Below are 23,034 nucleotides of genomic sequence, written 5' to 3'. Positions count from 1 at the left end.
AATCCTCCTGCGGGGTCAACCTTATCTAGTGCCCTGCAGGAGGTTTCCCTCTTGTTATCAGAAAGTGTGTGCAGCAACACATTCAGTCTTCTAAAACAAAACTGATTGTCAGCAAACAAAGAACAGCCAGCCTTCCTTTGTCATTATAACCCAGATCCCTTCAATCCTGAGTTTTGGGCAATGCCTTTCTAGAAGCATACCTTGCTTGACCTAAGCAGATGGAAGCCTTCAATTGGGAAGGAACAAGACTGCAGCTCCTATACCCTCTGACTGTCTCTGTGTCTTCTTGTGATTTGTCAGGCTGGCTTTCTTACAAAACCAAATCCCCTGCCTCAAGGATAATACTTTGGTTTTTACAGCTATGGCTGTTCACCTTGCCAGGCCCATGCTTCCCAGCACATGCTTACCAAGGAGCTCAGTGATTAACTCCACCAAAACCGCTCTGCCTCGAGTAAAAACTCTTCTGCATCTGTATATCCCCCAGTACTGAAGTTCATGGACAGAATATGCTACCATGTTATCTTTCTATTACATGGGTATCTCTTATAACAAAGGGTCTCTTAGGAGACAAATAACAAAAGTTATCTGAAATACCTTATAATGATTTCTACACACCAGTCCTTCCTCATTATCCCTGCTTCTTGTCTGTCCTCTCTTAAATCTGCTTGCATAGTTGAGTCTCCTTTGTGGATTTCTCCTGTATTCTAACCTAAGGTACAACTCTATTACAGTGACTTTCATACCTCAAATGAGATAAATGCAATATAAGAAATGGACCACCTAAAGGGAATTGCAGGGGTTCAGATGTCCAGAGTATAAAGTACTCCTTGAAAGGACTTACGTGGTCTCCTCCTATGAAGGCAATTTTTTGCCTGTACCCGCTGTCAATCGTTCCTCCTTCGGTATCAGTACAACATCCAGCCAAGTGCTCTCCTGCCTGAGAATTGCAAGGGGTTTGTTTGCCCCTGGATAAGCAGTGCTGGAAATGGTTTTGCAGCTCTTCTTGTGCTTCTTCTTGTTCCACTGTGACACTGCTGAAGTCTGGAGATCTTTGCCTGGGCATGCCTTGTTGCTAAATATATTCTTGCAGTGCCTATCCATTACCAGGAATGAAGGAGCCTTTAGCTCAGTGTTCAGACCTCAGCAGTTCCTACAGCCACATGATCTCAGGCTTCTTGATATTGTCTCCTTTCATGCTACCCTCCACAGGCCTTGTGTCCATCCCAGCTAAAGTGACCTCAGCCACGACCTCCCTTGTTTTACTCCCAGCCTCTGTTGTGATTCTCCCCTTCACTTGAGATACATGTACTTTCCAGCTAAAGCTAAAAACACAAGTTTATCCTGAACCAAGTTTTTAGACCCTTTAGTAAACTAATCAACCAGGTATCAGAAAGTGGACAACATTTCTTTCTACTGGCTTGAAAGGTAGCACCAGGAGCATCAAGAAGCCATATACAGGTGGTAGGAGCAGATGCCATGTGGATAGTGATTTTCCCAAATCACTAAGGCTTGGAAGCTTGGGAAGCTCCACCTGCAAAAGGAGTGTGTAGTCAGTGTTTCTTCAATAAATAAACAAAAAAATCCATGCTGGTGCTCAGGTTATGTGAGGTTTACAGCATGTGTTGTGAGGTATTTTTTAGAGTGGGGGGATGTTTGTTGTTTTTTGGTTTTTTTAAGCTTCAGCTCTCCCCTAACCCTAGCATCCTTCTGTCCTGCTCATGCTCTTTCCTGTTGCACCTCAAGGGACATAGTGGTGTTGCCATGAAGCTTCTTGAAGCCTCTGGAAAAAGTTAAGTGCAATAGCCATGGATAATTTTTTCCCTTCTCTTTTAGGCAGAAAATGCTTGCTATGTGGAAATTTGGCTTTGCACTAATTCATATTTTATTTGAATCCTATTCTTCTGGAATGTCTAGTTGCATTACTAAATATACTTAGCCAAATTTGTTAGTGGGATCTTCCTGGCTGCCTTTGGGGCCTAAGCTCTGACTCTTGGTAGGACACCTTTGTGGAATTTCTTGGTGCTCTTAGGCCAAAATGGGCACAGGAGGAGAACAGGTTTTTGGCATTCACCATTACTTAGCTTTTATGCAGAGAACTCACTTTTCATAAAAAATAAGATGAGGAGGAACTGGTTAATGCAAAATAATGGCCTTTAGGTTAACAATGACTTGGAACTGGTTTGGCCCTGTATTACAGCCATAATTTTCTATTCCCATTTTTCCTTCAGTGTAAATAATGCCTATTGTAAGTCTGCATCACTCACTGGAACTGTGTCACTTTTTTCTAACTGGGGACCTGGCCCATTATTTTTTTGCAATAATGCGTGTCCTATTTTTTTTTAAATACGTAAAATGTGCTAAGCTAATATTGCAGAGTGGAAGTGTTTTTCATTTCTGGTAACTGCTTATTTTGAAATGTGATTTTTACAGCATAAATTTTCAATCTCATTTGAGAATTCTTAAAGGTGAAATTGGGAGAAATGTGTAAATTGCCTTACTGCAAGGGGCTGTCCAGATGCTTTTTATGGGATTGCAGTGCACTGGTGAGTTGTTCCAGGTCTGGTATTTGTACACACAAACACGGGGGAACCTTTCAAGAGAAGCTGATGTATTTGTAAGATCACTTACAGTGCTGAGATGAGATTTATGAACTCGGTGTCGGTAGCTGCAGGTGGATGAGAGTGTATTTCTATGTGTGCATGCTTCTCAGTCAGCTTTTTGGTACCTTTCACTTGTCCTTCAGCTGAGGCCAGTGAAGCAATGACAGTTTGTACCTGCTGAGTATCCAGCCCTGTTTGGATCCACAGATCAAATTTATTCTTCCCTGGAAAGGAGGCCATCTGTGCATTTCTATATTGTCCTTTACAGCACTGCTCAGGGGTGCTGCAGTTTGGTGCCCTCATATCTGTTAGAGATGCTTATTTTCAGAGCAGACAGTTTTAGCATCTGGCAAAAGATCTCTTAGGTTTCATCACTAATCCAGTGTAAGGAAAAAAAAACCCAAAGCCATCCAGAAACCAGTAGGGCTGCGGAGGGAAAATACCTCCTTGTTTTTGTAGATGGAGTCTTACATTGCAGGTTGACATTCCAGCAATATTAACTTCATTAAGGCAGGAATGCAGTGCTGCATTCTCTCACGGGAGGGAGGAAGCTGAGCTGGGCTGGGGAGGAGTGAGACCCCCAGGGAGAGATGACACTTTGGGGTGTCCTCCTGTAGCCTGGCTTATTCTTGTGGTTTATGTGCATCTCTCAGTAGGTCTGATGATAACCTGGAGTCCTCAGGTATGACATCTGGGCCCTCACAAAATCATCTCTAACCTAATGAACATGACAGATAAATAGGGGCTGTGGGGTGTGGGTAACAAATAGCTTTACTGTAGTGTAACTGTTCTGTCACACTTTTTCCCTTTCTGACTTAGTATTCAGGTGTGATGGGATGGTTTGGGGTATGTCATTGTGCTTGCTGTTGCAATTTTTCCCTCCTGATTGAGGAATAATTAATGTGTTTCTCTGAATGCCTCTGGGCATGGGATCATTCTTGAGCCAGAAAGGAAAACTGACCCTTCAACTTGTTATAGCCTCTTCACGAGGTGTCAGCTAAAGAGCACAGTGCTGATGGAGGCAACACAGGCTTTACCCAGCACTGCTGTGCCCTCAGGACCAGCCCCGTGCCGCGTGGGGAGCCAGTAGTGGAGCACTTGCCCTGCTCCAGGGCTATCAAAGGCCAGGGAGGGACTGGGTGCTGTGCTCGTGTTATCCCACTCCTGTCGCTTGCTGCACAATTGATTCCTAAACCAGCTTTTACTTCTTTTTTAATAAAAGCTTTACGGAGTGATGCTTACCAGCTTGGCAGCTGGCAAGGGATAGAGACAAGTCTAACATTAACAAACTCTTCTCTCTCTCACTGACTAGGACTTCTATCAGCCTCTTCAAGGCAGTATTATCTGATCTTAATGGACCTAGAAAAGGAAGGGCTAGGGCCAGTGTAGCCTGCCAGCCTCCCTATCTTACAGGCAGAAGTGAAGAGGCAGGTACAAGATGCAATCTCTGTGACAATAAAAACTCTTCCTCTTCTTGTCAAAACAGCAAAAATAGCTTCCATATCATCTTGTGTGTTACAGCACTTAAATTCCCACCACCAACACTTTCAGTAATTCCATACAGCCATTTCAATGGTTCTGTTAAATACTGTTTTGTTTTTGTGTGTGATATGCCAAGTAAAGTGATAAACAGAAATGTAAGTATATTAAAAGTACAGCTGCAATCAGTACAATACAGGAAGGAGCATGGAGACAGAAACAGGACTTTTTTGAACATTGTCCTTTTTGTGTCCAGTGTTATTGATATTTTACAGAAGGTTTCTTAGTAGGGTGATGTGTGGGCCAGTTCTGCATAGCACCAGGTGTGGTTTCTTTAACTTGAGGTGGGAGGTGAAGGAGGTGGTGACAGAGGGTTGTTTTGCTTGTTTGTTTTTTGAAAGCTAGCAAAGACAATATTTGCAGTTATCTGCCCCTCTAAGGATCTGGAATGCTTTGGAAGGGTGACTGCGAGGTAGCTCAGAGCCCCTTCAACACCTGCTGTAACACTGACCATGCCAGGCCCGCATCTGCCATGCAAACACAAGTGCAGACTCTCATTTGGAAGCCTGGGCTGGTCTTAAGGAGAAGACGTTTGTTTTGTGAAGGGTTCTTCTTCCTTTTTTTTCCTTCCCCTTTTTTCTCCTGCTTCTTTCATGTCTAAGGAGCAAGCTCTTCATCTTGGGACTTGTGTCACCTGTCAAAACACTGTCCTAAGCAAGATCAAAGAGTAGAGGGACTGGTCAGGTGAATGTGCTCAGCTGGCATTGCTGCTGCAGCCTGAAACACCTGTCAGGTCTTGTCATTTGTTTTTTGGTTTTTTTCCTTAAGAGACTTGAAGACTCAGGGAAAAAATCTTTCACTGGCTGAGTTGTTTGTATTTGATAATTGGTAAGCAGTGTTATGAAACATCAGCTTTGAAAACAGCACAAAGCTCTTTCAAGGTGATGTGCCATTCAGGCTGTGTCATGTTCACTCTCACTAGGGTGGAGAGCGAGTCCTGGTCCTTTATCTTTTGAGGCAGGCCAGGTTTCCCTTCCTTTCATTCATCTTTTTTCTATATGAAAGAAGTTGGGTGTGAGCAGGAGACACCAGACCTTCTGAGGAAGGCGTTTGTGTTTGGTCCTCTTGTTTCTCCCCCTTTCAGAGGATCCCCTTCACATGCAGAGGATGAAAACTGTCAAATACCCAGCTCTGTTTACTTACTTGTGCCATGTTGGACCATGGTGCAACATGATGGCAGAGTACAAGCTTGGGTAGGGCTTGCTTGTTTAATAACAATAAAAAACTGAATCCGGCAAGCTGACAGTACAATTAGCTCAGTAAGATGATGTTTCCCTTTTGTAAATGGCTTCTTGATTATAAAGCAGGAATTCTACATTTCTGGCTAAGGTGTTTGGGAACCTTTAGTTCAGGATCTCTTGAAGGTGTGACTGACCTTCCTTCCAATACTGTCTGGAGTAGCACATGTACTTAAGAGTACTCTTCTTTTTTTTTTTTTTCCACTGCCCTGTCTATTCCCTGGTTAGCTTTGTTTTAAAATATATTGCTTGGAAATAACTTGTAGAGTCAACTAAATGTTTAATGACTAAAAAATTCTAATTATTTAACATTAAATTCCTTTCTTCTTATCTTTCAGATAATGAGTATGTTTTTATAGACCTGGAGCAGAAGCTTAGCAAATACTTTTCAAAGGAATGGAAGAAAGAGACCACCAAAGTAAGAGAAGTGTTTAATTTTGGAGGCTGCTGCTTTTTTATTGGACTACACAATGAAATGAAAACTCTTAAACTGAGGTCCATAGAGCATTTCTTGAAGATGGTCTGCAGAATACTTTTCAGTAGCAAAATGCAGTGACTTGTGCACAGCTGTACAATTAATTAAAAGAGCTAAAACAGCCCCTTACACAACTTTATCTGAGCAATAATAACCACATGGTTGCTGCTTGGCTGCTACAGAAGTGGAGGTCAGTTGGTCAGTTTTCCATTTGAACTTAGTCTGGATCTTAGTCTGGAGACCTCATTTTTATCCTTAAGCAAAACAACCTAAAATAACCTTTTGTGACTTGAATCCTGTATGAGGGAAAAGACTGGAGCTGTGACTCTTCCCAGAGTAAGTGCTAAAGGACAGTGGAGGGAGAGGAAGGATATTTTGTTTGAAAAGAGGCCTAATTCTTTAATGCTAACTAGCCCTGACAAGAGAGGGAAAAGCTATGTGAAATAAAGACAAGCCTATGTAATTGTTTCATGCTGTTCATTCAGACATGATAATTCCTGTTGGTGGAATGTGTCATTAATATTAATGTGTCATTAATAGAGGAGTCATAGTCTAGAACAAAGTATAGCGTGCAATTGCTTTTCAGATATCTTAATTGGGTCGTTATGACTTTTTCCACCTTGCTTAAGGGTTTTCTTTTGCAGAGTAGGCACACTTGCCATTTCTGCTGCTTAGAGAAGTTTGTAGATGACTAGTGAGGTTTGGGGATCTCTTATCCCCAAGCATGTGCTCTACTTTTCCCAAATGATTGAGAGTTACTTCAAAGACAGCCAGAGTCATTCGGAGGGTTGTCTGTCCAGCCAGTGAGAGCTTCCCAAAGCAGGTGTTTCTGTTTGCCTCAGGACGGGGTAGGCTTTGAGGTTGCTTTGTGATTGGATCTTGCAACACTTTTCCGGTCAGGGTAAGTGTTGAACCTCTGGTGTGATGCGAATCATAAAAGACTGCATGAGTTGCCATTGGCAGTACTACAGTCTGAGATGAGTTAGCCTATTGGACTGGGTTAATTGACAAGGATTTAATTCCTATGAAGAGGTTTCAGGTGGAAAGCCCAGTCCAGCTGATAAAACAGGGTGACTGTGAACAAGTTCCAGAAATAAAATGGAGATATTTACATGATCAAGAAGCTGTCTGCATCAGATGTGGAGGGCATGGCATGTACCTTGTCCCAGTGAAATGGGTCTGACCAGAAAAGCCTTGGAAGTGCCTGTGGGAGAAAACTTATTTGTGTGAACATTAAAGTGGCAAAGTAGGAAAGATGAGAGAATAAGCTAGTAAGGTGTTCCTTTCTTCTTCTTCCCATTCTTTTCTTTTTTTTTTTTCTCCTGTTTAAAACAAGCTGTAAGTCAGAAAGATAGGCTGTAGTTAAAACCATAGGACTCGTGCTGGCTTTCTTCTAACAGCACTCCTCAGTGTGAGGCAGACACAAACATTGCCTTTTTGTCTGTGGCTGCAGGAACGTGTGAATAACTTACCACGTGCCCTGCCAAACAACAGGCACGGAGCTGCTACCAGGCTGGTGCGCCTCAGCCCCAGGCATCGACTGCTGAGCGTGGCAGCGCGTGTGTCCGTGCTGAGTGGTGTGGTGTGGTGCAGGGATGGATGGTTGCTCCTAGGAGTGCCCTGGAAACGCCAGGGCCGTGCCAGCGTGGCACGCTGCCCTGCCGCCTTGCCTGGCGGTTTGAGGGAGGCTGAGTTAAACTTGCTGTGTTCAGCATGAATGTGTTTGTGGTGCTGCCAGGTGCTGAGCTAGGTAACTCTGGGCCAGGCTAGGTGTCCCCAGGCTATGCTGGGACTCTTACACCAGCTCATCCCTCCTATCCAAAAAATCTTCTGCTCTTCCTAGGATATTTTGTCGTTCAACCTGTCTGAATGTTTTGTGATGCCTCATTGTCATGAGCCTCCAAGACAGTCAGACTCGCCCCTAAAACTTGCTAAGAGTAGAAAATGAAAAGCAGTATGGGGAGTGAACTTGGGAGAAGAGAACATTACCATATAGGGTAACAGGAATTTTGGATGCTGATTATAATTTAACTCGTCTCCTGTCTTTGCTCTAGGGGACAGAGAAATTCAGCCCTCCATTTGTTGCATTCTTTAGAGTACAATACTACGTGGAAAATGGAAGAGTAATAGGGTAAGTTCCCTTCTGTAGTAATTACTGTGTTTTCAATTATTCAGTGTGTTCTTAAAATGAAAGAAAAATAATGTTTCTTTGTTAAGCTCATCTCTGTGAGCTCACTGAAATAAGCTTAAAAAATCTGCTTGAATTTTTTTTTTAAGACCTTCACAGACTTCCTCACTCAGCTATGAATGTTTTCTGCCTGAATCATACTCCATATCCCTAGGAAAATTGTGACTGCTTTTCCATCTGTGTTGAAAGAGCTGGTTGAATGACGACATTATCAAAACATGATTAGCACTCTTTTGCTTGTGTCTTTTGGTTGTATGAAAAGCACTAGATGAATATACCAAAAATAGTTATTTATCCTCCAAAGCACTTTGGATCTGGTTTTTGTATTTGAGCAGTGCTCTGTGCAGTTTACTTCTGGAAATGGACTTTCATACATGGACAAAAGAAATTACTTCATAAGTTAGAGAGTTTTGCATTTGTAGACCATTCACATGGAATATGGGCTGCACTCAAAACAGCACCACCCTCACCCATGGTACAGAACAAAGGATGAGGTAGTTAAAAATGAACAACTGACAGAGTTAATTTACATCAGCGCTTCTGGTGTGGCTCTGTCCCCAGGGCAAGCCAGGAGCTGGGATCATTAGGTGGGATTAAAATCTTTACCAAATTTTTGGCATTTGTTCTTGTCTTGAACAAAGCTTGTGGTTTTCTATGTTTTCTCTCTCCATAGTCTTTCATTTTTGGATACAGGGGACTCTTTCTTATGGAGTCTGTTTGGCTGATAAGTCTTTTCCATTTCATTTTGCTTTTTTTGTACAAAGGGAGATTACATATCATTCTGCCACTCCCAAGGCACATATCCTTCACCATCACAGACACGTTTCTCTTGCACTAGTAGTTTAATTGGAGAGGTTTGTGGAGCCATGCAGAGGTAGTTATCTGGCCCCTTGAAACTATACATGCACACTTTTACAAGCAGACTGTAGTGTCCAGCACCTCATCTACATGTACATGTCAGCAGCCTGCTTCCCATGATTTCTGAGGGCAGGGGGTGTGTGGGTTATCAAGGCTATGCCATAGTTATGCCTTATCAGACAATCCCTGTTTAGCAGCTTGAGGAAGAAGACAAAAACAAGCCCAGGGCTCCCGTGTCTTTTGATCTACCTTGCAGGGAATTAGCTGTTGAAAAGTATCATGAGCCTAAGGCAAGGTGAAACAAAAAAGCAGTGCCAAGTTTAGAGGGGAAAGGAGGACAGGTGTGCAAGAAACAGGACTGGGAGTCCAAGGGAGTTGACTCTCCTGGCTGCTACAGGCTTTCCAGGGAAACAGAAGCGCTTGATTGTAGTCAGTCTCCAAAACAGGTGTGATGTGACTTTTCTTTAATCTATCTTCTGCCCTAACTTCTTAGATCTCATGTTCCTCAAGGTAGAAGTTACCATTTCTCTTGTTTGTACAACACTTAGTGGGAGAAGACCTTGATCTTGGTTTGGTGCTCCTTATACACAGACCTGTATCAGGATAGCATTGGCACACATCAGATGTGTCAAAGTTTAATCCCTCTTCTTAGCAGGATGATGTTTTTGAGGTGCCTTATCTGAACTTTGTTCATGGAGTAAATTTGCCTTTGTCTTGCAGAGATAAGGTGGCACGGCAGCTCTACTACTGCCATCTCAAAGAGCAAGTACTTATGTCTCACTGCAACCACAAAGAAGAAATCTACTTCTTGCTGGCTGCCTACAGCTTACAGGCAGACTTGGGCAACTACAGAGAGAAGGTCCATGCTGGCAAATATTTTGAACCTCAGGCTTATTTCCCGCAATGGGTAAGTCTGGGGGGGAATCCTTCTGTCAACAGATTATGCATGCAGCAGGAGCTATGCCAAGGTGGTACCTAACTGCAGCCACACGACTTCCTCATCTCCCACTGCAATGATCAGGCAGACAGGTAGAGTGTCACCCTGAAGCTCCCTCAGGAGGTATCTCTTGTCTTTTCGCTGGATGTGGGTGCATGTTCCTGGGCTCACTCATTAGTGAGGTGGTGGTACATCCTTCCTTGGTGATGGAATGTGTTGGTGTCACATGAATAACTCTAACAGTGCAGCTGTCTTTGTTTAATTCTTCTATGGCTTAAAGGGTTGTGTGCTTCCAGTGGTACATCAGCAAGATCTGCACAACCCAAGCTCTCCAGAAAACCTCAGGGCTGTGAAGCCAAGTCCATTGCCCTTTGTTCCCATCTCTGTAATGCTTGCCTTAGGGAGAGATAGATAGATCCAAACCCTACAGGGTAGTACTGCTGTGCAATGCCTCTGGTGCTTGCTTTGTCATTAATCTCTGCCTCAAGTTCAGTAAGAGGAAAGAGAAGGGGTTTGCATGTTTGTTTATAAGCATGTACATGTGACTTGTGCCCTTCAAGACTTACAACCAAGAATTGATTTAATTGTCAACTGAGGCAAATTAGCTAAGACTCGCTCTCTTAGTTGGCTACTTGTCCCAGGCAAGTTGCATCTCCTCTATAAGATACTGTCCCCTGCTTTGGGGAGAAGGTTCAGAACAGTGACAGGACTTGTCTTGAAGACTGATAGTCTCTTTCATGCACAAATCCTAGCCTGTCTGCCTTGCTGTGCAGCAGTGTGCCTTTCTCCCAGACAACAGGCCCTCATCCCATGCCATTCCTTGTTATGGGGTGCCAGTCAGGAGGTAGCTAAAAAAGGGCTGGAAAAGGTGGGTCTTGTGTGCTGTTTCCAAGGCAGTTAAAGAGCTTATCACAGACTGTTGCTCACCTGTGCTGAGCCACAACCCCAAGCAAGTATGTGGGTGATTTATTACGTCATTACACACAGCAAAATCTGGCAGGCATGGGGACGCTTCTCTCCCTCCCTCTGGGCTCCCATGGGGAGATAGTGAGCAATCTCCTCACCCAACACAATCACTTCCTTCAACACGTGCTTCTTATTTGGCCAAGGGTTGCCCCAAGTCTCGTGCCAGTGAGGAGAGGCAGTGCTGCCCTGGGCTGACCCACCCAGCTTTGAACCGTGGAGCTGGCACATCTCTTTTTGCTGACATTGCACAGCTGATGGCATTCATGTTGTCCTCCACCAAGGCCCGCCTTCCTTGTGGGAGGGTAACTAATCTGGCAAGGCATGCAGAGGTGTTAGCAAACAGAGTAAACAAGGGGTTTAATATAACATGTAAGTGGGAGCTGGGTGGTGATGGGGTCTGGTTGGTTTGAGCCAGGACAGGTTGTTCCTGGCAGGATGTTCTCAGGTACCTGGTGCAACCCAGTTTCAAATGCCCCTGGTGGTGAGGGATGTTGTGAAGTGAATTCAGCCAATCATCCCTCTTACCTGTCACTGCCACTTACACCCTGAAAAGAACCAGTTGGGCATGGGAGGGGGCTGAGCTGCCCAGTAGCCTTGTATGGAGAGGGAACGTGGGCAAACATGGGAACTGGGCACTTGCAGGGCAGGAGCTAAAGGCCCAGTGCAGGTTTTCTCTACTGCTTAGTGAAGCCACGTGCCTGCCAACCACTCCCAACAGATAAAAAAATACCTTGAGATAGTGTTATCCATCCCTTTGAGGATGGAAATGCTAAATAAGCCTAATGTGTAGTTTCTGGTCTTAAAAGGAAAACCTAGCATTTCTGCCTGTTTGGAGATGTTGCTGCTGATTGTGCTGGCATGCAGAGCAGTATTTGTTATCTGCCCATAAACATTTATGGATGCCAAGACTTAGGAAAACTAATTGCAATACTTAAAAGTGAAAAGATCTGACATGACCTCTATAGTCTTGGTCTGTTACAGTTTTGCCACTATGATCTGTTTGGAGACATCGGTGTCATCTGGGCTGCTTTAAATGCTTATCCTCCAGGGAGGTAGAGGCGAACGTGGACTAACATCTTGAGGGAATATATGAACCTACTCCACCTCCAGCCACTGCTTTGCTGTTGCTCACAGCTGCCCCTCATGGGGATTGCTGAAGAGTTGCTGACCTGTTTGTTTTCTTTGCGGTTTAGATAATTGCGAAGAGGGGGAGCGACTACATCTTGAAACATGCCCCAGAGATGCACCGAGAACAGCAAGGGCTCAGCGCTAAGGACGCGGTGCTGAAGTTCATTAAGGAGTCCTGCCTGCTGGAAGATGTGCCCGTCCACTTCTACAGGCTGCAGAAGGTTAAACAAAGAGCTTCTTATTTTGAACTTCTCTCCCATCATTAATTGAGCACACCATTGCATTTTTCGTTCTGTTTGTTTGAGGGACGGTTGCCTCTGATTCAGAGAGGCCAAACAAATCTAAAATGCTCGGCCAATGAGGCCTGTCCCCACAAACAAATCCGTTGCCAATATACAGATATAGCTGGAATTTAATTTTGTTCCTCGGCCAAGAAACTGGCCACAGGAATGGCAAAGCTTCATATTTGTCCCTTCCTGTCAGTAGAATTGCACCAGGGAAATCAGTGAAGCCTCTTTTTTTTCTTGTTGTAGTTCACTGAAAGAATGACAAGAGGTCAGCCAGCTTTCACACAAATGCCACGTAGTAACTGAAGGTGACACTGAGTCATTCCAACTTTTGTATCCCCTTCCTTCTCCAACCCTGCCAGAGTGGTTGGCATTTTTTCAGCTGTATGCTTTTTTCGGCAGTTTTGGATTCTTGCATTGTTGCTTGTTAGACCCCTTACCCAAGCCTGCTTAAGCAGAAGGTGCTTCATTTTCACATGCTGAAAGTTTAGATCTAGAAATAGGACTAATGAGAAGTTTTGTGTTCCTCTTATGTGAATGAAACCTGCCTATGCAATTAGGAACATCTTGGGCCTTTTTTCCAAATGGAGATATTCTACTCTGTCAGACTCATAATTAAACTTTTTGGGTTTTTGTGCTCAGTGGGAATTATGTCTGGGAAGTATCCATGTCCTTTGAACAAATGCTTACAAACCATAGATGCTCACCTACCTCTCTTCAGTCCTCTGGTTTGATTCTTAATGCTGTTAATGATGCAGTCACAAGAGAGTTAGTTACACTTGACTGCCATAAGAAACCCAGCTGGCAGGACATGATACATTTTATATCAGAAAACATCAAGGCTGGGAAATTGGTTGCTCTTAATATCCAAATTCCTGTCTGACTTGAACTTAGGCATCATGTAGTCCTCCATGTGTTGTTTGATCCATAATATGCTCTTATTCCTGCTGAGTGACACAGCACATTTTGTGGTGAGAGATCCTCCTTCTAGGTGCCACTTGGGTCACAAATCGCCTGATCAAGCGCAGAGGGGTGCTAGGTGAAGGTGTTGGTATGCTGGCTGCCCTGAGATTTCAAAAGCAGTCACTTTTGTCTTAACACCCTCCTCATGGCTTCTACTGAAGTTGGGAACTGCAAAAGAAAACATAATGCACCCCACATCTCTCATTCAGACCAATACTGATTTACAAAGCTCTTTGCCCTTAGGAGGCAGAAAGTATTTCTTAGTGACTTTGAACTGAAGACAGGGATGGTACCAGGGGCGAAGGGTGAGGTAATGTGATGACACAAGGCTTGTATCTTGCAAGCCAGATGAGGAAAGTTAGGATGTAAAGTTTGAGCTCTGTGAGTCCATACATTTTTACCCCAAAATTTTCTTCCTACTTTTCCTCCTAGCAAAAAAAGTATGTGTTCACCTCCCTAACTCTGCTGTGTTAGGAGAGCTGAAAGAATTAGTTAATGATATTTTTTGGTCTTCAAGCAAAAGAATCTGATTAGAGACCAAGTATGTCATACCAAGATGCAACATGAGTTAAAAGCCAGACAGTATTTCAACCCAGGTAATAAACATGTAAAACCACCTGCTCCCAACACCAAGATTGAATGTTAGAATGAAAGTCCCTGTAACTGGGCATTGATTAGCTCCCCTCAGCCAAGGGTCACCTAAGATCTAGCAAATCCCTGGATGGGAACAGCAGTGCTATGGCAAGGAGAGAGGGATGGCTTTCTCTTCAGTTTTGGGCTCTTTGTCACCTGGAGAACAAGAGTGGTGCATGTTCATGGGGACAGCAGAGACAGCAAGTGGTTGCAAGAGAGGTTACAAGGTACCTCTGAGAGCAGTAATTGTCCATACTCTCAAATCACTAAAGCTACAGGATTCCCTGTCCAGGGCAGTTAGGACATGGTGACATGCCTGAACCTCCCAGCATGAGGGGATTTTAGATATTTCAGGGGTCAACAAGGCAAGGTACACTTTACAAACATAATAAAAACCAAATGAGCTGATCCATCTGCCCGATGAGGAGTCCTGCTACCTCTCCTGCAGTAGGTGCCAGAACAAGAGCATGGTCTTTGTAGATTAACCTTTGACTCTTCTGTTCTTTTAGGATAAGAAGGAGGATCGACCGACAGTTATCCTGGGCCTGACCCTGAGAGGAATGCACATCTATCAGGTAACAGACTGCTGTGAAAGCCTTCTGGTGTACCATTAACTCTGCCCAGTTCCCCTGTCCTCCCCCCTCACCATGGCTCCTCTGCCTCCCCTTTGAACACCAGGCTCCACATATCTCAAATTCTTGGTTGTTTGCAAATTCTTTGCACATCGCTGGCTCCACCCTGTACCTGCCAGTCCCTGTGTCACTCTGAGTTTGATGTGTTGCAGGAGGTGAATCACGTTCGCCAGCTCCTCTACGACTTTCCCTGGTCGCACATCGGGAAGCTGGCCTTTCTGGTGAGTATGACGGAATGGAGGCCATCTGCCAGTGGCTGCCAGCCTGGGACGTGGCAAAGCTGTCAGCCTGCCTGTGCTGCCGCCTCAGGTCCTGTCACTTGCACACATAAGACCACGGCTATCTCTGGTAGCTGTGTGACTAAAAACGTGCTCTTGCTCATTTCTTTGGCATCTCTCCTCTTTGTGCAGGGGAAAAAATTTGAAATCCAGCCAGACGGTTTGCCCTCTGCACGGAAACTGGTTTACTACACGGGTTGCCCCTTCAGGTCACGGCATTTGCTGCAGCTACTCAGTAACAGCCACCGGCTCTTTCTGAATATTCAGCCAGTTTTGAAGCAGATCCAAAAACTGGAGGAAGCTGAAGGTACGATAGGGAACACCCAAGGGAGTTTGGAAAGGGGAAGAGTACAGTGTGTTAGTCTCTCCTGTTTTCATGGTGGATGCTCTCATCTAATTAATGGTGTTTCTGCCTTATCAGAGAGTCAGTAATAGAAACAGAGATGTAAGATACATTTCAAGTCCATTCCTAAGAAGTGTTTATGGCTCCTGCATTGTAGACTGTGATCAGGAAGTGTATTTGTGTGAGAGCAGTAGAGGGGTAATATCTCCTTTTAAGTGGTTTCTGTCTTTCCCTTCAGTGGGGTTACAGCAGTGGCCTTGAGCTGTGTGGGTGCAACCAGTGGCACGTAGATCAGTGAGCCACTGATCAAGTGCCTGTGGGCTAAAGGCACTGAGTTGTTTTGTGTCCATTAGTGTCTCATGGATTTCTCGACCACCCTCAGTACATACAAGCCATGGGAGAAATAATAAATCATTAATAAATACCAGCCACAGGAATCTTGTTCTTAACTGACTTCACACAGTGGTGGGTATTTCAAGAACCAATCAGTGCATCTGGTTTTAAAGATAGAGCACTGAAGTTAACTAAGTAATTCCCTTTTTTTGTTTGCTTTCGTTTTGCTTTGTTGTTACTGACCTTCACTCTGAAACCTACTGGTTTCTGTATCATAACTGCCTCTACCTGCCTGTTCTAATTTAGGAGATGCTGGGTTTACAGTGAATATGACTAATTCTTTTACAACCACCTGAGCATCCATCTGTTGAGCAAACAAAATACAAAGCTGTCCCTGTATTTGTTCAGTAGCTGCAGAAGTTGTTCCTTAGTTTTGTGCCAACAGAACTTCCTGAATATATTTGCTACCTTTCCTTAAAGTTCTCACTGGTTTCTCCCTTCTTTCCTCCTCAGAGAAGAAGCGCTACCGGGAGTCCTATATCAGTGACACTCTAGACATGGACCTGGACCCGTGCGACAAGAACTCCCATGGCAGCGGGAGCAGTGGCGGCAGCCGCAGGGACAACCGCCTCTCACGCCAGTCCACGGGAAGTCACGGCAGCTCCCACACCTCGGGCATCGAGGCCGACTCCAGGCACCGCGTGTCCGTGGAAATGTCGGTGGATGAGCCCTTCAGCATTGACCGGGTGCATAGGAAGGAGAAATCCTGCAGCTCAACCATCAGCTATGGTAGCTCCGGCATTGACAGTGGCAGCAAAGGACGGGCTGAAGATGACACTCAGGATGATGGTAAAGAATTTGGACAGGTGGAGCCCACTTTTGTCTTCTGCAGGAGAACAGGGAGTAAGAGACTGTACAGCAGCTTGGAGCACAACTGTAATGCTAACCATTCTCCTGCTGCTCTCTTCCTCCTAGAGCTTGAGCTGGCAGTAGATGAGCCAGAGGAGATGCCTGTAGATGAGCCTTTAGAGGGAGACCAGTTAGAGGAGGCCACTGTGGGAGAATCTGTTGAATCCCTGCCTCTAGATGCTGCTAGCTGCCAAGGTGAGATGGCTTTCTGCTGCTGCTCAATGCTGTTCTTTAAGGCTGTAGCAACAGGTGTAATCTGAGGGATCTAAGAAAACTGTTATCTCCTTCCAAAGAGCTGCCAGTGCTATTTACTGCCCTACTGCAACAAGATTTGCAGGCAGCTGATCTAGAGTTTAAAGGCCAGCATTCTGTATTGTACAGTGCTGCTCTCCTCTGTGCTCCTCAAAGTCTCCCTTCTTTAAATGTGCCAAGCTTATATTCAGTTAATGACAAAAAGATAATTGAGGTAAACCTTTTGTAGGGAAGGAATATGCTTTAAAATCTTGTATGCTACAAAACAGCCAAGGGGTTCAACCGCAGAACCATCCCACAGATGGGATGGTCACAGGAATTTCTAGGTAAAGTTTTGTGGCTTGTGATACAGGGAATGGTAGGCAACAGGATTATGCAGGAGCTGTCTGGCCTTGATACATACAGCCTTTATAGCAAAGCAAGAAGGGTGAAAATGGGACAAGTTGGCAAGAAACTGTTTTCTTGAAAGTTTTCGAACACTGATCTTTAGGGCCAAAAATGAGTACTCATGAGCAAAACTCCTAGAGCACTGAGGGTGCTTAATGATGTATATTTATCTTTAGAGGATAGCACTGTTTGAGTGTGGCCTGTGAGAACAACTTCCCTGTTCCACAGCCCACAAAACCTCAAACTTACAATGCTTTTCACTTTCTCCTTCTCCTTTGCAGCTATAAATCAGGAATCTCTGTCTGTGGTGCAAGTCACACTAATCAAAATGAGGGGCCAAAGTGTGGAATCCCTTCACCAGGTAAGGGAGAGATTGCTCAGCAGGAGGGTCTGTGTGGGCATTGAACCAAGGTCTAGTGTAATGGAGACAGCTGTAAAGCAGGACACCTGGATTAGTTTGGATTTGACTGATTTTTACATGGTGTAATCAAAACCAGCTGCTGGCCAGCTACTGCTGTCAGGAATAGGATAAGAGCAGCATTTGGGTTCAGAATAGTGTAGAAAGGTTTGGAGCAATCAGCAGGGAGATCTTGCAAGCCAGTTATTGTCTGCCTTAGTCTTCTGACTGGGACATGGAAAATCAGACACTTCCAGATTTTCAGTGCAATACAGAGCAAAGACTATCTATGCAGTTTGGATGTGAGTTGCCAACTTGATCATCTTCCTGCTCCTGAAGCCAGAAGTAGCTTACATCAGAGCAAAACCAGATGCTCAGGCTCTAGTTGTTGTATCATTTGTGTAATTATACTCTGTGTACTGAAGTCTTTGTTGTCAAGGTTTTCTTTTCATCAAACACTTGAGAAAGGGAAAACTATATATGGTAAAGTACCTCATAGAAGAACTTATATTTGGAAGAAGATTATTAAAATGTCTTTTTTAAGACCTCTTTTCAAAGTATAGCTGTACCCATTGCGGTAGAAATGTTGTGGTTTTTTGAAAAAAAACAAAACAAAAACCACAAAAAAAATACCTCTACCGTTTCTTCCGTCTCTTAATCCAAACTGGCCTTATCTGCTGAGAGAATTCTAAAACACTTAACAAGGATTTCAGTCATTTCTTAGGACTTCTTTTTTAATTTTTCAAGTTTCTTTCTGGACCGAGTCAAAAATGATAAGAAATTTTCATTTATTCAGCAAAGTAGTCCATGAAGTGCTGTAGGAGGTTTGAATAAAATCTTGGTTATTTTTTCCAAAGCTGAAGACTATACAGTACAAATCATAATTAATTTATTCCTTTATTTGAGTGGAAGACTTAAGAGCTCATGGCTGGAAGTGGGCATCTTGCTTAAAGCTGTAATGTTTTTGAAGTTACTGCTGTTATCATGCTTACGCTGTTAAATGATCGTGAGGCATCTGTTTTATAAGAATGGTTCTGCTTAACACAGGCCTGTCTTATGATCGCAAAGACCTGGCTGTCACTAGTGCATCACATACTTGGTGCCTCCTTAGAAAACTAGCAAAACCTTCCTTACAAGGCTGTGTAACTAAATGGTGCAGGGTTTCCGTAGCATTGACCAGACAGTGCAACATATTCCTATTTCTGGGAGTACAGCTGAGCCAGCACAGGATTTCCTCAGGGTAGTTTTTTAATTCCCCTCCCATGGCAGTGAGGGAAGTGATACTGGGAGGAAGTTTTCTGTGATGTCAACAGAAGTGTCTTGGTTTCAAAATTATATTCTTGAAATTAGCCTTAATAATAGCATTTAAGAGGTGATTATTAAAGAGGCAAAGAAAGAAAAAAAGACAAGTGGTGAAGCTGGAAATACTCTCCAATGGACAATAATTCCTTCACAGAGGCTTGTGTAGCAAGATGGCGCCTCTGGGAATTACTGCTGATTTGTTGCTGCTCTTTATGGAACAATGTTATGTAGATGAAACTGTTGCAATTACTGGACACTGGAACCCATTAGTTTGCATTTGCATGGTTGCCTTCTGAACCTTCCTTTCAGCTCATTAGACTTAACTCAGTGTGTTCAAGCACTTGGGGTAGTTTTTTGTTAAGTGCGTGTTGTCCATTTGAGGACAACTGCATGGATCTGCCAAGAAGTGTGAGGTCATTCAGGTGTCAGTATCTGTCAAGTGTTTCATCCATTGCACAGGACACTGAGGACACAGTGCAGACAGATCAGGATCTGGCTCAACGTGGCAGGACAGCTTATTGCACTTGTAATTTCTGAATTGTTCACAGCTCCTTCTTTAAGCCAACATCCTTCAGAAGGCTGGTGGGGCTCTTTTGAAAGAGCGGAAGAACAATTTTGGGAAACTTTTAGCATGGCATAGCCAGCATCCTTAGGCTGTATCTGAGCTCATTGTTTTCATTTGTGTGTGTCTTGCTGAACTGGCAGGTCAGATCGCCCAAAAGCAGGAGCTGCACAGACCAGCACAGCCAGAGTTTGGATGACATCCGCCTGTACAAGCGCCGGCACCCATCCCTAAGTGCCACGCTGTCTTCAGACACGTCCCACAGCTACACCTTCGGCTGCAGCCTCGAGGATAAGCTGTCTATCTACGGCTGCGTGTATTCCACAGCGGACTGCAAAACCAAGTCTGCCCTTTACGGGAAGCGATCCATGAACTGCCTCTCCTTGGATCTTCTGGGAGAGGACCAGGTCCCAGAGGAGTTCGTGGTGTAATGAGATTGGAGCTCTTCCATACCAGGAAACAGCTCATCATGGAAATATATACCTCATTAATACATGTGATGTCACTCTGGTTCTTGCAGGAGGTGGTGAGTGGCTTTGTTATTATGCTCCGTATCAGTGAGTGGCATCACTTCTGCAGACAGGGCAAATCAACTGGAGTGTAGCACTTAACACTGGCATTGGAAGTGTCAGTCTGAGCAGGAAATGGAAGTGGCCTGCACCCTTGACAGTGACACAACCAACATAAAAACCAAAAAACAGTGGACCAAAATGATGCTGAGCGAGTAAAGCAAACTGTGTCTAAATGGATTAATCAGAAAGAAATTTAAAGTCTATGCCATGTTCCTGCTTTTCTCTTGTGGTCCATGTCTCTTAATGCTAGTGTATAGGTAGTGTGTTTGTCTTCAGTTTGTGCTGCTGCAACATTGCCAACAGCTGTCAGGCCAGGATATATTTTTGGCACATTTGGAGGGCTGTGCATGGAAATGTCTGGCCTGTTTCAGTTGTAATGAACACAAGTTGCTTATTTGTTGCATTGGGAGCAAGACCTGCTCTGCCAGGAGTTTCTTCTTCTTTTGTTGTTATTTTGTTGTAAGCATCCAGCCACATACAATGTGTGGTGGTTTTTTTTTTCTTTATTGCAACAAATGGAACTGACTGTCAGCTGTCTACTACTGCTGTGATGCAGATTAGCATTATATCCTTAGGGGAGACAGGGAGGAGATAAAACAAATGACTTGGCTGCTTCTGAGAGTAGAGAGGGCAAAAGCATTAGCTGACTGGCTTTTAAAGAGAGGAGTGTGACTGGACAATTTGTCCAGGCATGATCACCCCTTACTTTGATACATACTTTAATGTTGATCTTTTCTTTGTTTTTAATAAATCTGTTCCTTAGATTTTTTCCCCTCTGCTTAGGGGGCAAGTAAGGACTGGAGAAAGTCACTTTGTAAGGACAGACAGAGTGACTGTATCCTACTTAGTCACGGATAGGTCATGCAAATACGTGTGTGTGGTACTGCAGGGCTGGTGTAGGGTGTTTGTGTGCCAGACCAAGGGTACTTGTTTGGTCATCTTGAGAGTGGTAGAGCTGGCTGTGCTGGCTCTTGCTAGGGAAAATAATCATAATTATGCTGTTTGATTCAAGCATTTGGTGTGGAAAATGTCCTGCTACCTTGTTACATGCAAATAAATATGTTTGATTTCCTCCCCTCATCAATTCCCAGCATTGGGAAGCTTGTACTTGAAGGCTCAGCGTTGTGCCCAGCTTTTGACCGCCTTCTAGGCGTGTTTTGGCAAATTCTAGAAGCAGAGGAATACTATTCTGCTGGTTGGGGAAGTGTGTGTCGTGTAGGGTTGGTCATCAAAAGCTGAAGATAGCCTAATTCAGGAAGGGAAGGAAGCCAGACCATGACAAGGAAGGTTTGAGCTGCTGTTTTGATGATGGGCTTGCAAGCTCAGTAGTTGTCTGGTGAATTGCATTCCCATAAGTCATTAAAGTAGCAAATCCATGAAGTCCATCATCTTGCTACTTCTGTGTGAGTGTGATGTAGAGACAGGCTGTGCAGGTGTATCTGCATTTACTGAAGTGGGACCAGCAGCTCTACATCCTCTGAGATGAATCCAGCACCAAACCCAAGCTGTGTGTTTGAGGAATGAATGATGGGCACAGGCTCACTGTAGCCACAACTTAATTGACTGTGCCCTCTTTGATCACACTGTTCTTTCTTTTTGTAATGAACAATTAGGAGCTGTGTGTTCACTGTAGCCTCTTTCCTTTTCTTCCAAACAAAGCCAAAATGCCTTTGCAAAGTACTTGAGGTATGTTTACTGCATCCAAAATGAATTCTCCTAAATGGATAAAGGACATCTGGCTGGTTACTCTTGAACAGTCCAGTCAAGCCTTCCACTGTCAGTGACTCCCTGTTACCTGGTTCCTGTCTGGCTATAAGCCACGGGAGATGGGCATGGCCCGGATCCAGGAGGCCAGTGGCTGTACTGCAGGGAGCAGCCTTGCAGCAATGCAGGAGCCTTGCTCTTGCAGCCACCATGGAGCTGGAGGGATGGCTCTTACTGCAGCAATGCCTGTCAATGAAAAAGGTGAGGGGGGGAGGTCTGGAGTGAGGGCCCTGCTAACCTGTTGCTCTCCCACCCATGCAGATGTGCAGTTACTCGTGGTTCTGGGAATGGTTGTTAACAGGGGAAAAAAGGGTCAAAATTCAGTGGGTATATTTGTTTGGAAAAGTGTCATAAAATGCATGTGCACCGTGTGCACACTTCTCTCAAAGACAATCACATCCATGTCTGCTTCAGCCTAACCACATCACGGAAGTGTTTATTGCCAGCAGGCAGCTCACTATTCTGGTTTTGCAGTTACCAGGTGTCTAAAGGATTTGGTGAAGCGCTGTACGGCTGCTGCCGCTGGTTACAAAATACACCAGTGCCTGAAAACAGTGTAACTGACTCTTGCATGAGCATCACTGCCTTGTACATACCTGGGGGATTCCTGTATTTATTCGTGGCTGGTAGGGAAGGCAAACTCTACAGGTCTGACCATCTTCTCTCAGTGGTCTGTGCAGCTCCCTCCAGTACTGTTAAGTGACATATGCATATGAAGGGGAGACCAGACACTTTAGTGTATAGACTGAAAATGAATCAATGTCTTACGAGCACTGTGAATATCTATTATGCAACTTTTGTATTCATATTAAGAAAACAAAAACACCTGTTCCTGCTAGTAGTAGATTTATTTTTTGTTTGGATTTAGAAGGTCTCTTATTTTTGAGTTTGATAGTTTGGTAGATGTTAGTGTGTAAGCATTTATCAGCTGATGTTAGAAACTAGCTGCCAATATTTGTACATATTTGTAAAATACTCATGTTATAATCACTCTATTTTAAAGGTAAAAGTTTCTCCTTTCCATGAAAGGAATTTCTTGTTTAAAATAAAATATAAATAATTATATGTACACCTGCAATAAAGTATGGATAGAAAAAGGTAATTGTGTTGGGGTTTTTTTGTGTCCAAGGAGTACTGTGTCCAGTGATGTCTTCCATTTGAGAGGGGTTGTAGAAATGAATTTGCTGCCAGACTGTAATCCATATGAGCTCAGCTTGTGTTTACAAACCCAGAGGCACTGTTGTCACTGGAAGGAGTCCTGTTCCTCCTTGCCATTCTCAGTAGCTCAATGCCAAAGAGGCCTTTGTCAGGTATTGAGAGCACAGCTGAGCAGGTTGGAGTCAGCAGGACACTAGAGGGGGCTGAATCTGACTGAAGAGACAAGTTGAGCTGCTCGTGGTGGTTAATCAAGAAAACCAAGCGTGTGAACTCCCAAGGGTGTAGAGAGAGATCCTGTCAGCATCCTCTCAGGGGCTGCATCCAAAGACAGCC

At 44.1% G+C, this 23,034-nt stretch overlaps 1 protein-coding gene across 5 annotated transcripts in view; it reads left to right on the top strand.

Moving 5' to 3' along the window:
- The window catches only part of FRMD1 (FERM domain containing 1), a 40,795-nt gene extending 18,154 nt beyond the window's left edge, over positions 1-22,641 (top strand). For 3 of the 5 annotated variants that reach the window (XM_042025152.1, XM_042025154.1, XM_042025153.1), the window contains 11 exons: positions 5,716-5,795; positions 7,907-7,983; positions 9,619-9,805; positions 11,995-12,150; positions 14,322-14,387; positions 14,597-14,665; positions 14,855-15,029; positions 15,912-16,247; positions 16,374-16,502; positions 17,228-17,307; positions 19,351-22,641. In XM_042025152.1, coding sequence (XP_041881086.1) covers positions 5,716-5,795; positions 7,907-7,983; positions 9,619-9,805; positions 11,995-12,150; positions 14,322-14,387; positions 14,597-14,665; positions 14,855-15,029; positions 15,912-16,247; positions 16,374-16,502; positions 17,228-17,307; positions 19,351-19,638 — 1,643 coding nt within the window. In that variant the 3' untranslated portion in view covers positions 19,639-22,641. Of the gene's footprint in view, positions 1-2,458; positions 2,544-5,715; positions 5,796-7,906; positions 7,984-9,618; positions 9,806-11,994; positions 12,151-14,321; positions 14,388-14,596; positions 14,666-14,854; positions 15,030-15,911; positions 16,248-16,373; positions 16,503-17,227; positions 17,308-19,350 lie in introns of those variants that run through there. The other 2 variants (XM_042025156.1, XM_042025155.1) reach the window with 2 other exon arrangements.
- Positions 22,642-23,034: the final 393 nt, after the last annotated feature.

The sequence above is a fragment of the Corvus kubaryi genome, unplaced genomic scaffold (assembly GCF_017639235.1).
Source record: "Corvus kubaryi isolate FWS band 111438036 unplaced genomic scaffold, C.kubaryi_AGA036_p1.0 37266, whole genome shotgun sequence".
NCBI classification, from domain to species: Eukaryota; Metazoa; Chordata; class Aves; order Passeriformes; family Corvidae; genus Corvus; species Corvus kubaryi.
This window is presented reverse-complemented; position numbering and strand designations above follow the sequence as displayed.